General features: G+C 39.9%; 1 protein-coding gene across 5 annotated transcripts in view; it reads left to right on the forward strand.

Annotated features, from left to right (window-relative positions):
- Nucleotides 1-16536, forward strand: part of SPHKAP (SPHK1 interactor, AKAP domain containing) — a 95275-nt gene extending 78739 nt beyond the window's left edge. For 4 of the 5 annotated variants that reach the window (XM_032697914.1, XM_032697916.1, XM_032697915.1 and 1 more), the window contains exons 7-12: nucleotides 225-3966; nucleotides 7371-7550; nucleotides 9411-9497; nucleotides 11468-11520; nucleotides 11605-11789; nucleotides 14336-16536. In XM_032697914.1, the coding sequence (XP_032553805.1) occupies nucleotides 225-3966; nucleotides 7371-7550; nucleotides 9411-9497; nucleotides 11468-11520; nucleotides 11605-11789; nucleotides 14336-14479 (4391 nt within the window). In that variant the 3' untranslated portion in view covers nucleotides 14480-16536. The remainder of the gene's footprint in view (nucleotides 1-224; nucleotides 3967-7370; nucleotides 7551-9410; nucleotides 9498-11467; nucleotides 11521-11604; nucleotides 11790-14335) is intronic. The other variant, XM_032697917.1, reaches the window with a different exon arrangement.
- The last annotated feature ends 414 nt before the right edge of the window (nucleotides 16537-16950 follow it).

The raw sequence follows: 16950 nt of genomic DNA on the forward strand, positions 1-16950 counted from the left end.
TGCTATGGCAATGCTCACAGAAATTGCACTTGATTTTGATTCGTGCATATGTAATTTAGAAAACGGACAGCCACTCATATTTTTAAATTGCTGTTCAGAGACAAGGACACATGGCTGTGCAGTACTTTTGCAGAGCAGTGATGTGGTACGCAGTTGTGCAGCTGTTTTCTTTTTAAAGCCACAGGGTACTCTGCAAAAAACTAATTATTTCTTTTTCTTAATAGGTCATGAAAAATTAAACGTTTCAGAAGCATCTTCAGATGTCAAAAAAAATAAAGGAAAGGGATTTGAAAATATTCACTACAGAAAAGCCAGATTGCCATTCATTCTTGAAGGAAACTGCATTAATAAAGATAATGGAGCTACTCAAGTCTCTGAAGCTGTGAATGTTGTGGCTGAAAATGTCCTCTTACAACCTGAATGTAAGTCAGACCAGGAAAAACTGTGGCAGAAGGAATTAGCTGAAAAAGCTACTTCATCATTTAGTACTACTAATTTGACTAGTGAGGTTGAAGGTTCCTGCCCAGCGCTCATGTTAGAAGATGTGTCTTTAACCAAAATGGCTAAAGAGGAGCTGGAGCCTCTGTGTGACCCAAAACCAAAACACAACAGTAAGACAGATGGGGAAGACTGTGCAGGTATCAGGAAAACTGATCCTCCCTCACAAAATGAGCAGGGGACCACAGGTCAGTATGCCACAAATTTGGCAGAATCTGTTCTGCAGGATGCATTCATTAGACTGTCACAGTCTCGACCCAGTTTCAGTGAGGAGGCTGCAGTCAGCATCTCTGTGGGAAGCTCCGGTAAGTCAGATGATGTATCTGCTTCCCGATCATGGAATGAACTTCCAAAGATTGTCATAGTGCAAAGTCCAGACAGTTCTGAGAACATACCTGACTGGCCAGGGTCTGCCTTCCCCAACCTGTGCCACTGGACTGAGTCAGAAAGCTCTGCTGAAGTTTCAGATTACTTTGAGGAAGAACATTCAAACGGACATGACCAAAGTGCACTGGAAGTGGCTCTGGCTTGTGCAGCCACTGTCATTGGAACCATTTCCAGTCCCCAGGCTGCAGAAAAATTCAGATGGGACCAAGAAGTCACAGACTCCCGAAGCAGAGTGGTGGTAGATGAAGAGGTGCACACAGCACCGTCACAGCCCTTTGATGACTCTGCTGGCACAGAATATTCCTTTCCATCTGCGCTGTGTGGCATGACTCAAGTAGCAAGTGCTGTGGCCATCTGTGGTCTGGGGGAAACGAAGGAGGAGAAGTACCCTGCAACGTCAAGTGGGCTTCTGTCTGCTGCTCAGGCTTCTGCAGCCATTACTCTGCACTGTAGCATAGCTATAGGAAGCAGCATGGAAAAGCTAAATGAGAGCATTGCAGAGGCACTTCTCAAAGAGGCATCTGTAATTTTGACAAAACCCAACACATACAAAAATGTAGGGCATTTTATGGAGTCCATAAATGGGAAAATTATTGAAACAGCAGCAAGGCCACGTATTCCACATGCTGATGAAGTAATCAGGGATGAACTTGCGCAAAACCTATCCAATATTATCCTACGACATTCTATGGAAGAGGTTAGAAAGAAGAAACAGCTACACCCCCACTCAGAAAATGGCTCAAGTACGCAAGACATTTTCACAGAGACTGCTAATGAGTTGCTTTTTAATATAATATATTTCACTTGCAAGAAAATAAACGACATAAGGCAAGTTGAAGAATGTTCTCCTCTCTTTTCTGAGGGCAGAAAAGCAGAGAAAGTAACAAGAGCAGAAGGATGGTCAACACCAGCAACAGCATGTGAAACTTCTCACAGCTCCCTTGATCACTCTGCTGCTAAGCCATTTGGTACATCCTACAGTACCAGTACTAGCAAAGATCTTGGAAATGTCACAACTACTTGGAAAAGTAATATGAAAGATGTAAGTAGCAATGAAGGTGCCACACTGAGCTCAGAACCAAGTGGAGATACAGAGCATAACACACTTGGTGGAAAAACATCTCCCAAGAAGAGATACCTGAAAAGAACCACACGAGACTGTTACAAATCCCCAAATCAGAGCAACAATCAGCATCAGAAGAAAGATTACAGATCATTTTCAAACAGAGAAAATACCTTTGCAAACAATGAATGCAGACATGGTGTTCAAGAACAGCTGTCTTCCAGTGCCACCACAACTGCAGAAAACCAAGCCAAGCATAAGTGTGATTCTGTGCTAAATAATGATGTTCAACTTAGCTTGTCTTTATTAGGAAACCATGTCTTGCTTCCTTCTCAGCCTGTGCTACAGGTGAAAAATTCAAGAGACAAATATTGTATAACAGATTTTGCAGAGGAATTGGCAGAAACTGTTGTCTCTATGGCAACAGAAATAGCTGCCATTTGTCTAGAAAATTCAAACGGAAAGCAACCCTGGTTCTGTGCATGGAAGAGAGGCAATGAATATCTAGTGACCCAGAGTTTATCATGCAGAACCATGAAAAGGAAAAAGGAAACCCATACTAATGGTTCAGTGGTTCGGAAGCATAGGGCACCTCGACTAAGTGAGATCAAAAGAAAAACAGATGAGCATCCAGAGCTAAAGGAAAAACTGATGAATCGGGTAGTAGATGAATCTATAAACCTTGAGGACACACCTGATTCAGTCAATATCTTTGCAAATGAAGTGGCTGCCAAGATCATGAACCTCACCGAACTCTCCATGGTTGACAGCATCTGGCAAGGTCCAAACCACCCTAGGAACAGACTGCACTGTGAAAGATGGAGTCGAGCCAAGGCCTCAAGCTGTGAGAGCATTCCCGAGGAGGACTCGGATTCCAAAGCCTCTTTCAATACCCTAGGCCTAATGAACAGCTTTGGTCAGTCTATGAGCCAGACAAGTTCTGTCTCAAAGCAGTCTAGTTGTGAAAGCATTACAGATGAATTTTCAAGATTTATGGTGAACCAGATGGAAAATGAAGGAAGAGGTTTTGATTTGCTACTGGATTACTATGCAGGAAAAAATGCAAACAATATCTTAACTTCTGCTTTGCAACAGGTAGCCAAGAAAAATGGCCATCTTAATGTAAGACCAAGTTGCCCATCCAAACAGTCCAGCACAGAAAGTATAACAGAAGAATTTTATAGGTATATGCTAAGAGAAATTGAAAGGGAAAATAAAGATAACCTGTATTCCCCTCGGAATTCAAAGGACTGGTGTGACAGTTTGCTACCACCGTCTCTACGGTCACCTTTTTGCTTTAGGCAGTCATCAATGCCTGACAGCAGATCATCAGGCTCCAGGCTTACAGTTAATGTCCCAGTTAAGGCAAATTCCTTAGATGGATTTGCCCACCATCGCCAAGATTCCTTAAGTGTGCAGCCAGCCAGTACCGTGGCTTCTTCAGGTCTTTGCAAGTCTGACTCGTGCCTGTACCAAAGATGCAAGACTGACCAGATAACAGATATGTTGATTCACGAGACATGGGCGAGTTCTATTGAATCTCTGATGCGGAAGAACAAAATCATAGCAGATGAGGCAGAGGCTGCAGAGGCAGAGCAGTTTTACAGCGATTCCCCACCGCACGTGGAACAATATGCAAAAAGACTGGCTGCAAATATTGTTGAAAGTGGTAAAAGTTTAATTGTTGTCCAGCAGGATTCCTGTGACTATACAAGCCGAGAACACGTGCTGGAAAGCAAACATCCCCAAAGCACAGCTCAGATACAATCGAAACCCAAAACGGAAGAAGTAAATTTGGATGAGAAGAAAGAGCACTTGAAGAGCCCCGGGAGCCTCCCTGCAGGTCAGCGCAGGGAAGTGCCTTTAATTCAGATAGAAAGTGATCAACGAGATGAACCACATAAAGACTCAGAGTCTTTAACTTCATGTGGCCCTTCTGGAAAGGAGCATCAAAGCAAAGAAAAGCCTCCAGAAGCTTTGGATGGAAAACACATTGTTTCCAGTTCCCCAGCAAATAGGTAAGTGACCAAACAGCAAATCAGCATATTGCTTTGGTGTTTTATTTTCCCAGTAAAAGTTATTTTGATAAAGGAAGAAGATAAGAATATAACTTCTAAAGAAACAAACAGGTTAAGTTGTGACTACAGGTTTCTCATGACATAAAATCAGCCAGTCAAGTATCACAGTGCTGATTTCTGGAGCAAACTTAAATCAAATATGACAACATTATGGTTCTAACATTCAAACTTACTAGTAAGTAAGTTTTCTCTCTACAGATATTTAAGTCTCCCATAGTCAAGACAGGAAAAATAGACAAAACTTAAACTTTCATGTAGTGCTGGCTGATATCTCAATTCAAAAAAATAAATAAATAAAAATCAGTGTTAGTGTATAACAGAAGATAGCAGAATTTGTAGTTCTCTGCTATGCTTGTTTGTGTAACTAATGCTTTGTGTACCTGGAAACAAGACCAGACTTCTGAGGCCTTGAAGTTCAAATTTGTGTTTGCAGTCTGGAGCTACAAGTAAGAAAAATTCTTTAGTGAAGGAAATAAAATATTGAAAGTACCCCTCACCTCCTTTAGTTCAAGACTTCTCTGGTAGAATTTAAATATAGAAAAGAATAACATTTCATTTTATTTTAATGCCATTTCATGGAGTTTGCACCATACCTTGCCACCCTCTCCTTGCAGCTGTACTCCTTGTCTTAAGAAATCTGTAGCTTGCTTTGGTTATGGCAAAGTGTGAGCCCAGTATGAGAGTGCAGTGCAAATGCAGAGGATTGCTGTGAGTGCTCTGAGGCCAAGAGCAATGCTCTTTCCCAAGGCGTTGCCTACTTTTAACTATACTTCTTCATTGTATCTGTTACTTTAATGGTATCTGAACTGCCAGTCTCTTGGAGCACTGCAGCACCCCATTATCTCAGAGTGGTAGAAGGAGTGCAGGTGCTAGTGTTAGAAACCATTGTAGCTCATTTTATTCTAGGCAGTGCTCTGTTTTGGCATTTGACAGAGCTCTACTTGAAGTGAGAAAGCAGAAGTACTTGCTTTTCTTGAAGTGGGAAAGTACATGGATTATATCTACTTTCCTGTGTATGTTAACAATTATGATAATTATCATAATGTCACTAGTTTTTCATACTGATTCTCCCCCACTAACCTTCCTCTTCCTTAAAATGCAACCTGCTTTTAGTAAGATACATTTCGAAATCCATCTATTTGGAATCTTGACTGTGAAAATGAAGTTATTTTTGCAGTTTATGACCCCTTTTATAACAACTTTTCTTCTGCCTTTGATGCAGAGTTCCCAAAGTGCCTATGGGATGTTTAAAGCAATAGGGTTGGTAGGGCTGAATTAGTAACCAGAGGCTACACCACAAGGGCATTTTGGCTCAGCAATGCAGTGCAGTTCTGAATCAACTTATCCCTGTTTCCATACATCAGCTTTCTTTGCAGCATGCAATGCAGATTTTTTTTAAAGGAATCTCAAATAGAAGCTGCCCAACTGTGTTCCAGATGTGCTCGTACCCCTACTGGGAAGGCAAAGCTTCCTGTGGTTCTTCACACGGATTTGAACCATTTGTGGCACAGCTGGCTGGACCAAGTCTATGTAGGCTGAAGTGAAAACCTAAAAATATATAATGTAGCTATAAAAGCATCAGCAGCAATTGCTTTGATCCACTCCTACTGCATTAAACTACTTGCTAGTTCAGATACAGGCACAGCAGACATACAGTCAATTAGGAATAAAAAAAGAAGCTGTGCAGGCCTAGGGAAGAGGTCTTCAGCAACGAAAAAGAGCTGTTTCTGGTATGTAGGCAGTGCAACAGACCCAGTCCTGTCACAAAGAAACTGTTCCAAGTGACTGTTCACAAGTGGGGAACTGTCAGTTCAAAGCATTGCTCGTCTGAGATGCAATTGTGTAATGAATCAAACAAAACCCAAAATGCCAAGAAACATCACCCACAGAAATCTCTTGTGTTTTGGACCAGGTATCAGGAGCTACCTGCCCTGTATTAAAAATCTGAGTAACACCACTACCCTGCAACCTGGCTGCTCAGAGCCCACGTGTTGGTGCAGATGCTGAGCTCTGCCCCTGAGGGGTCAGGGATGACAGGCACAGTTACTTGGCAGATGCTCCCTGCCTGCTAGAGCAGAGCCCCTGGGCAAACAGCTCCCATTCCCCCTGCACAGGCTGCCTCTCTCTCTGTCATCCAGCATTAATGCAACAACTTCTGAGAGTGAGAGCTTGGCAAAAGGAGACATCCACAATGATATTGTCTCAGTATATTCTTGGTCAAGGTGATGACTCGGGAGCAATAAACGTTTCTGGTGCAATCTTTTGCTCTAACTGAAGACCAGTGCCTCAGTCATAACTTAGATACAGGTCTGAAAGCAAGAACTTTTCTAGAGAGATCCTGCAGAGAGCTGGTAATTCACATTTCATTGCTGTAATCACTAAGTTATAAATGCAGTTTAGTGAATAGAACAAAACTACAGTTTTGCTATAATTATTATTCCTGTGCTGCAGTGATATAATTATTGTGGGGATTGATTATATTTACTTTTCTGTCTGTGTATCATAAAGGCCAGTTTAGCTCTGAAAAGTTACCATAAATACAGTTTTTATTTTTTGTTTCTGTGTATGTGGGAGGATGTGCACACATATATGACATACATGTATATATAAATACATGTGTGTATGTGACATATGTCAAGTGTTCAGAATTAGAAATCATTTTTCCCTTAACCCTGTACTTTCTAAACTCAGCCTGGGCTCCATATTCAGTCTGGTTTCTGACTAGTTGCTGCAATATTTTTTCTTTCCCCAACCTGAGCAGCAAAGATCCTAAGGACACAGAGGGCTGAGAGTCATTAGGCATTTGCAACCCACAATACTTTCCTGCTTTTACTTTTAGACCTCTTTTGGATCTACAGTGCTAACAGAGTAGAAAACGCTGGCAAGAAACCCATTTTATTATTATTCACCCATTTGTAGGAGAGGGATCTACTGCCAGTGTATATTTCCAAGAAATGCTGTAATTCTGCACTAACATATATCATGTATTTCAATCACTGATTGACTGAAGTGCATTAAGCAACAGACCCTTACGGTGATCAGTTCTTTTCATACATGTAAAATCATTTTTTACAAGTTAAACCATTTCTATGCATATTTCAGTATAATATTTACTTTGGTTTGTGTTTGTTTGTAGCAGTCATAAGAAAGTCCTTTTTTAAGAGCATCTCAGACCATATGTTCTATTGGATTGTATGGATAAGTTATAAGCTTGTCCAGTCTTTTGCATCTGTATAATTCTGCAGCTTGGTTGACTTTAATGAGCAGCATTGCCTGAAGGTTGGTGTCACCAGTTTGTTTGCCTGTATTATAATATCAACGTGCCTTCCTTATCACCCTGCCAGCAACAGCCCTCAGAACAGATCAGATGCTGAAATCATAGGAGAGACAAAAGCAGCTGAAGAATTCCCAAACCATCTCAGCAGCAGTGAAGAAAGCACTGGCAGCTGGTCCCAGCTAGCTAACGATGAGGACAATCCTGACGACACAAGTAGCTACTTGCAACTCAGCGAGCGATCCATGAGGTACCCGTGTTGTCTGTTCTCACTGTACAATGTGGTCTATCAACCAAGCCAGTCATTTCCCTGCCATGCATCGGGAATGAGAGGCAGCAGCTTGAGATTTACTTAGAACACTGTAAAGAAAGTCTAATGGTAGAGTTTATCTCTTTATTTTTTAGTAAGGGGAAAAAAATTATCCACATTCTGGTTCCCAGCTAGGTCTTTTTACTACTGGTAAGCAGCTAGATTCAGGCAAAGGAAAAACTTCCTGGCACCATTGAAGTGCCTCAGTTCTGTGGTGAAAAGGCCACTAGATGAGCTAATTGCTACAGTCTTTTGATTTATTTCTGCTCTTTGCATAATGTTTGTTTTGGCATCTCCTTAGCCAAGATTGACGAGATTGCTGTTCCCCCCAGAAGAGCAGAGATTGCTTAGACTGGCACAGGGGTGCAGATTAACAGAGGATGACCAGTGTTCCCCTGAGTAGACATAAATTCCAGAGCTCCCATAGCAATATGCTGCTTTTTGTACCTATTCAAGTCAGGACGTGTTTAAAAATGTTATCTAGTCCTTGGAGTTTATATAAGGTGATGGTATAGTTTGACTTCAGCCCTTTCATGACATGAAATTGAGCAAAGTTTTTTCTTCATATGCTCTTAGACTAGGTTTTAAAATATTGTCAAGTAATTACATCTTTCTCTTGAGTATCAATATGACAAGGAGGGAAGACATTATGGTAATGAAGCAGGGAAAAGAAAGAGTCTCTGTCAGAAAGCACTGTTGGCCACCTAAAAAGAACTGAACAAAACATGTCTGTCACCGCAGTTGAACATTCATCCTGTTAATATTGTATCAACCTTTAACAAAGTCCTCGGTCTGAGAGAGCTGAAGGACTGTGCCTTTCAGCTCTGCATTGAAACAGAAATTGCTACAGCAAGTCTGAATGCCTGGCATGCTGGCACTGACTGAAAACAGCATGATGGGAAAAGGAACTGTCTAATCAATCCTTCTAATGTAAGGAAAAATAATATTAGTTGCTCTTCCAGTAAAAATTAAGTTGTTCAGCATGACTTGCCACACAGAATTTGTTCCTGGTAATTGACTTGCAGGCAGCAAATTCACAACCTGCTCATGACACTATTACAATATGTGCATAAACATTTACTGTCCCACTTACAATGATGTTATAAAGTGAACTAATACTATTGTACTACTTAATCCTTGTGAAGAAGCCAAAGAGAATACTTCTATGCATTTTTGGTCCCAATGAGCACTGGCTTTAATTAAAATCTCAGTCTGTCAGAGTAGTTAGAAACACGAGGGGCCATCTCTGTGCCTGTGGGTTCCATCAGATCCCCAGTAGTATTTGGGGATGTAATACACTGAAACCACTGCTGGTTACAGGCATGGAGTCACCCAACAGGTAAGTAGTATGATGGGCAACCTATGTCTTGCTATAACTCCCCACGTTCAGAGATATCTGAATCTCTGCAGGTTTCTTCCAGGGCATCTCTGTACCTGCTAAACCTTTTCAAGGACTCAAGCAGACTGGTTTTTCATTTGAGGCCAAATGATCATTGCATAAGGCATGCACAAGAAGAGAGTCCACATCTTTTTATCCTCCAGCTTACAGCATCACTTGATGCATTGATGCACTTCATACGTGCTCCATCTAGAACTATTTTAATAAAAGCCTCATTACTTTGAGCAGACTAGTGTGCTTCATTCTGGGAACCACTTGCTGAGCACAACTGATTTTGTGGAACTCTACATAACAGGAGGCAGCCTCCTCACTTTGCTTTGTACATAAATAAATTTTTAAAAGATGTATGGAGACATGTTCAGCACAGCTTGGCACTAATATTTAAACTTTTGCTTTGTCAGCAATGGCAACAGCAGTACAACTAGCAGTCTTGGCATTATGGACCTGGAAATTTATCAGGAGAACGTGCCATCTTCTCCTATGATTAAGTAAGTAGTCACTGAAGCGAGACTTGATGTTTAGTCCAATTTTAACTGCAAATTGTTTACACCACCTAAAATGTGCCAAGCCCTGCTTTGCACCTGCTGCTGTGCCTGCTCATAGTTTCAGAAAAAAGCACATGCAGGTGTCTGTGGAGAGTGAGAGCACTAGACAGTGAAAGATTACAGGAAAACCCACTCAGGTGGATCTCCCAGGAGAATACTGGTCCATCAACCACTCTGTCTAAAAGACAGTTTTCTGCTGTATCAGTTTCCTGTTGTGTGAAACTTCTTCTCTGAATAACTTCAAACATTACCAAAACTCTCCTGTTATAGCAAGTAAGGTCAAGCAACTAAGGACCAATTAAGGACAAAGAAAAAATATAATTCGCATTCTTTCCAATAATAATAGTTTGGCCCACAGTACATCTTGCCTATTGTTTCCAGGCATGTTTCTACTGAATTTGGAGTTAAATTTTCAAGAAATGTGCAAGTACCTGCCTAAAGATCCTGGTACAGCCTGCCAGCTGGTGACTGTCATGATGCAGCCAGGGCACAGCCACTGAGGAATTGTTTAGACTGGACATCACACATAGAGCATGGGAACTTTGTGAAGGCAGTGACATCAGAAAATTGTCACAACTCATTACCAGACTATGCTAAAACTGCCCTGCTTTCAAGAGGCTCTTTTTTTGTAAGAAATCAGGGCATTCACATCTCTGTAGAGTTCCATGCATTCTCTTTCACCTGCTGATTCTGTGACTAATGTTAAAACATTCCCATCTTCACATCAGCAGTGGTACCTCCTACACATGTTCCTAAACATGTCCCCTCTCCCTTATATTTACAAAGACCACAGGGATAAATTTCTAACTCTCCTTGTTAGCTTGCAGGGGCCATTCAGGTCTTAGCCAATAGGCATGAGAAGTTTCTACTACCACAAATCACAGTCAAAGCAGAGAATACATTTGCTGTTCAAAAGAAAAACTGGGAAAAAATTTGATGATAAGGAAGTTACTAAGTACCTATGATTCTAAGTCAAGACAAACCATAGGTTGCATGCTGCCATTTTATTCTTTCACATCTTGCAGTAACCACTACACAAGCATATATAATCTTGATTCTTTGAAGCCCTGGGGGATATTCCTAGGGGGATATAACCCTGGGAATGAGGGTGGTAGTGTCCTCCCATGCTACAAACAAAACCTTACACTTGCAGCATTCCCCCTGATTGAGAGCAAAATGGGACAGTCTGGAAACGTGTGCTGAAAGTGCAATCCCTCCAGGAGCGATGAAACAAATGGAATAGTTGTGACATCAGTAGTGAATTTGCAGTCTCCTGACACATGTACAAGAGCATGGATACTGTGCTTAGAGATGGAAGCTAAAGCAGTGACCACTTGGCTGTAGTTTAAGAAAATGGTACATAAGAAATTATGTATCTTTGGAAAATTTTGCAAGGTGTAAACAGAATTTGTTTATCCAAACAGCTAATACATTTAAAACCAGCAGTAGTAGGAGTCTTTGATAGCCATGGTTGTATTTAACTATGAAAGATAAAATTAGAAAGCAAGACTGGAAAAGATTCAGCCAGAGAGCACAGCACTGCAAAGTGCAGACATTGGAAATTCGGCATTTCCAGCCAGGTTATGAGACTTGCTGTGTGTTACCATAATGTCATTTGCTTGTCATTATGTAAACTGTAAAGATACACAGGGCCTGGTGAAACATAACACATGACACAAACAATACAAGTACTTCATCCTACTACAGGAATAATGCTGCAATTCCCATAGCTTTCCCTGATTTACAGATTAAATAAATGAAATATAGTTGGCATTTTATTATTTCATCCTATGTAACTTTTTTCTTGCAGTTTTCTAGGTCTTACATTGAGGGAGAAGTTTATTCATCATGAAGCAATGTTGTAGACTGTTCCTAAGTGTGACTAATAAGCTTTGTTGTTGTTTGTTTCTAAGTGAATTAGTAGAAGAAAAGGTTTTCCTTAAAGAACAGACAGAAAATACAGACGGTAAGTTAAACCATATCAATTAAAGCATACAGTTTGAAGTTAACACAAGTAATTGCACAGTAACTGTTGGGCTTATTTTTCCAGAAAGTACTTCTGAGCTTTCAGTGGGAACAGCCAACTGTCAAAAGGACCTATTGGTGATAAACTTTGATCTGGAACCAGAGTGCCCCGATGTGGAGCTGCGAGCCACCCTGCAGTGGATAGCTGCTTCTGAACTTGGAATTCCAACCATCTATTTTAAGAAATCTCAGGAAAACAGAATTGAAAAGGTAGTATTTATGGAATTAGTTAATTAATTACTGTAGCAGTTATGATTTGTTGAAGTAATTGAGCTTAAAAGAAGAGGTAAAAACATCTTCATTACAGCAAGATGGCAATACTACCGTTTATTAGAGAAAGTGATGAGAGCATAAGTGTGTCAGAATTTAAGGTATGTGAAATATTTAGTAAATTGTCCATGGCACAAGAAACGGCATCACCATGAGACCTTCTCCAAAGTCTCTGTAGCATGCTTTGATGAAGCTGCTTGCTTTTTCATATCAATGATACGTTAAGTACCAATGCCCAAGGCAGAATTAAAAGAGTCCTTTATGTGGCTATATTTGAAGGGCTTCAGATGGTTTACATGGAGTTGAAGTATGTAGCTTTAAAAATTAAAAATCACTTGTGTGTGGACATCACACTTAGAAAGTTCTGCTGATCTCACTATAACGTGAGACATTAGTTGGACGTAAGATTTTCTGTCCTTATGCTGGTTCTGTCTCGTCTCCAACACTTATTAGGGCAGCCTTAGGCAGGTCTGAACTTGTGCCTGGCTGTTCCTAAATTGCTGCAGCTGGGGATACAGGAGGGGACTGCCTGGGCCTGACAGTTCCTCCTACATTTATGTGAGTCTGCCATGGGTGAATTCATTGGCTTCACAGTCACTTTGTGCCGGCAGGAAAGGATTACTCTCCCCCAAGGAACAGGCCCACTGCTCAAGTGTACAGAAGGGTCTAACTGCAACATAAAGCCAAGCTGTGTTAGCTCAGGTTCACTGTCTGACATAACCTGCTACAGACCTGATGGAAAGTTCAGAGGATGGGCAGGAGGGACGTAACTGTGTCGGCATATCCTTACAACTACCCTCAGGGACAGTTTTAGCTCCACAGTGACCCACCACTGTTTCCAGTGGAGCCATATTTGCAATAACACATCTGTTACATGGAAAATTAGACTGACTGATTGTAATATATTGCATCACTGTATGGAAATTCAGAAGCACCTCCCCTGGCTTACAAGTTAAAAAGTGCTCCCTGTGCACTGCTTCTCTTGCTCAGGTGTAGCTTTGCCTCTGCCAACCACCGTTTTGAAAGCAGAAGTCTCTTTGCAGAGAGCAGCAGACAGACACAGGCTACCACAGCTGAGAAACCTCATGAGGGGTTAGTCCAAGCCAGAGCACCAAGAGAACACTGAAATCCAAAATGGCCACAAGAGATGCAGACTCTTTCTATTCCTGAATGATTAGTTAGTGCTCCCTTATAGATACCACCGAATACCAGCCACAGCATTTCAGGAAAGACCAAAAGAGACCCATTTCCAAGGTCAGCAAGAACAGCTCAAGCTTTAAGGCTTAAAAACATGTCACAGTATTCAAGTCAATTAATGAAAAAAGTATTACAAATCAGTATTTTGGTCTCTTAGGGGAAGATCATTTTGAGTAGCAGAGATACTGTTTGATTTTCTTGAGTACATCCATTTGGGAATCATAAACATAATTTAAAATGCATTCAACAGCAACAGTCCAAATTGCATCTAATTAAAGAAACAGCTGTCAGCTTTACCCATGTGCTTTGGCAAACAGTTAATTCAATTGCAAAAATACACTAGAGAATAATGAGGCACATCCTGCCTACAACAGCATTCTTGGAAATCACGTGCCTATTAAATATCATTAAAATACATATTAAAAGTTTAGGCTTCAGTATGTAAATAGCAAAGAGCTACACTAACTAGAGACACACAATATTTTCTTGTGTGGTTTAAAGCTGGAAACATAGAAGGAGAAAGCTAATTAGATATTGTGAAACTCAAAGAAATAAAAAGCTTTGATTTTAATTTATGCGCTTCACAAAAAAAAAAAAGGGACCAGATGGATGACACTGTGAAGCCTATTATTAAGTACAAAGTGGACAAAATTCAGGATTTTTTTACAGCTGCTTAAGAACATATATTTAACCTCTGGTTTCTCTGGAAATTAAAAAAAAAGATCAAATATAGATATTTTCTGTGATTCAACCACAACTGTGGCAAATATCTTCATGTGACAAGATTTTATACAGAATTCCCTATCACCAGTACTATGTGAATATTTAAAATACTATTGAATGTATATGGAGAAACACAGAAAATTAAATATAAATTAAAATCTAGCTAATGGTAATGAAGAAAGATTTTTTTTTCCTTTAAATGGATGGTCACACTTCCATTATTTTGACAGTAAGTTGTTGATAATGAGGAAAATAGTGATCCTTTATCAAACTCACTTTCCCTGTTTTTACTTTCATTGCAATAAATAAGAAATAATGGATGGAAGCAGCTAATTTAGAAAATGCCATGAGATCCAATCAGTCTTTGGGGAGTTATGGAACTTCAGAAATGAAGTTTTATAAATAGCAAGACCCTTTATGTTGCTGTGCAGTGAATGCTGTCCACTCCCTCCTAGAGCAGCGCATTTACAAAGGACTAACAGCAGATTGTGTGTATTCCTTTAACAAAACCTCAGAAAATGTTAAACAAACCCTAAGTGCATTTCATTTTGGTTGTTTTTATTTAGTTTTTAGATGTTGTGCAGCTAGTTCAGCGGAAGTCCTGGAAAGTGGGGGATATCTTCCACGCCGTGGTGCAGCACTGCAAGCTCAGCGAGGAAGGCAGAGAGATGACACCAAGCTTGTTTGATTGGCTTCTAGAGCTGGGTTAGGAAAGCTCACTGGTCCAGCATTTCTGTTTTATTCCAGTTTAAACAAGCAGTGGTTTGTGTAACACTCTGATTTCTGAACATCACTGAGTAAAATGTGCAAAGATATACAAACTCTACAAAAACAGCACACGTCTGTTCCACAACTCACCAAGGAGCAAAGTGAAACCAAGGTGTTATTGTGTCTTTCTGTGTCATGAGGGACTCTTGACATTGTGCTATAGGATGTACTGTACGAGGAGGGGATGGATTTTTAGCCTTCTGAAGTAATGGACTACACAGTAAAGGCTTAATTACCTAATATGTTCAATTTTCATCAAATTGATTAAATCAATCAGCTAAAATGTACACTAACATTTAGTTTTAAAACAACACTGATATTCGTACAGTTTAAATATTAGAACCAGAGTGTGTTTCAGGATGCCTGAAGACACCCTTGTCCCTAAATAAGTAATATTTACGTTGGTTTGGGTTTTTTTAAATCCCCATAGTCTGCTAAGGGATAAATGCTTTTGAACACTTAACACCTTTACAGTTAGACAACAAAATAAAAAGCTGACAAAAACACAGTTTGTTTTTTTCCATGCTATTATTTCTCTTCCATAGCTATTCCTGATTCCTCTAATCTTCCCAAAGAAATAAAATCCAGTCTCTCAGTTACTATCCTTAAAAAAAACTCATTCCTTTTCACTGGGAAGCAGTGGAGTTCAGTATAGCTCCACCTGGTAGACTCCTGAACAGGGAGCCAGGGCAGGAGGTGCACAAGCCCTGTCCTGCCACAGATGTGCTGTGTGACCTTGGGCGACTCATTTCACCTCTGTGCCTCAGTGTCCCTACCTGGTAAAAGGGAGTAATGGTAGTACAGCTGTTACCTAAAGTGCTTCTGTTTAAAGCACTATGTAACATTCTACATATCAGTTAAAAGCAGTGACAAAAGTACTATTTTAATTTTAGTGTAATCAAATATATTGTTAATGAGGTGAAGAAATGCATATATGAAAAGAGTACCATCTCATCCTAGAAATCTTAATTTTTGTAACTTCCAAGAAAGCAAAATGTTTGTAAAAATTTCAGCAGACATGCGTGTTCATTTTGGATCTAAGTGTTTGGACTACATGTGATAGTTCACGTTACTATAACATTTATATAACTGTTTGATAAGATGTACTATGGTATCGTCTTGTTGAGATGATCTGTTGGTATCATGCACTTGATACATTCTCTCGACTCTGCCAAAGAGATTGGTTTTGAATTTAAAGGTAAAAATAACTTATGACATCACAGCTCTTCTGCAGTTTGTTTCTTTGCAAATACTCATCTTTCATCCCTCCTACCCAAGCAGCATAATAGAATACCTGCCTGCTCTTCCCCAAAAAATATTTAAGAGAAGTTTTTATTTTCCATATAACAGTATATGCTTCTGTAATATTTCTTGAAAAAGAAAACCTATCCTTTTGCACTAAATATTTTTGAAAAGTTTGAAGTAGTTTTAAATAATTTATGAAAAAGAGCCATATTCTCAATTTTATCTTTAAAACCATTCCTAAACCTGCATGATTGCATCACTTCTTTGTTACAAAATACAAATTGTTGGTGAATCAAAATCTAATGCGGAGCATTAAACATGAGTAATTCTCCATCTACTCTGCAGCATATACAGAACAGTGGAGGTCGTTTTACTGTCTATAAAGGTCAGTTTATTGCAAACACTGAACACAACTGTGCAGTCAGTGGACCAGCTCCTAAGAATTGCTGAACATCTGTAACTCCCACTAACGTGAGTGGCAACTCTGAATGCTCAGCATTTCTGAGGCTGAAAGCTAATGAAAAGCACCAAGAATTATGAAGTGCTTTGTTGGAGTTAATAAATGGGAAAATGTATTTATTTTTAAACCAAATACAGTTAGTTGTCAGTAAAACTTTTTGCTGTGATAGAATAAATGTTTCCTTATCCTACAAAGCACAAATATCATGACAGTTGTAACAGTGTGATGCAGTTTCTCTGTACAGTAGTTCTCAATGTTGCAATTTATTCAGAAATAAATTTATGTTACAATGTGTGTCCTCTTTGCCTTCCTAGAAAGTTCATGAATGGGCTTTTGAATTGGGTTCATGGACGCATTTTTTTACCTTTTAAATAATATTTGCCTCCCATCCCTGGAGTTTCTCAAAGCTCTGCTTCTGAAGGAACAATCTGACCCATGGCCCCAACCAAAACAAATCAGAGCAAGGGCCGGGTCTTACCTCAATACCAAAGCTACATCTTTACTCAGGTTCCACAATTAATACAAGAAATAAAAGGCTAATCATAACATTCTTAGTATCACAGTAAAATAAAGAGAAATGACACGTTAACTGCTGAGAATTAAGCCCAGAATAACTCCCAGTGTACCAAATGTCTGTCAGTGCTCAGTCTAGCTGCTTTCAGTACCTGCAAAGGTGGGCAGGAGGGTGGGGAGACAGAAGCTCAGGAG

Source organism: Chiroxiphia lanceolata, chromosome 10, assembly GCF_009829145.1.
Source record: "Chiroxiphia lanceolata isolate bChiLan1 chromosome 10, bChiLan1.pri, whole genome shotgun sequence".
Lineage (NCBI taxonomy): Eukaryota > Metazoa > Chordata > Aves > Passeriformes > Pipridae > Chiroxiphia > Chiroxiphia lanceolata.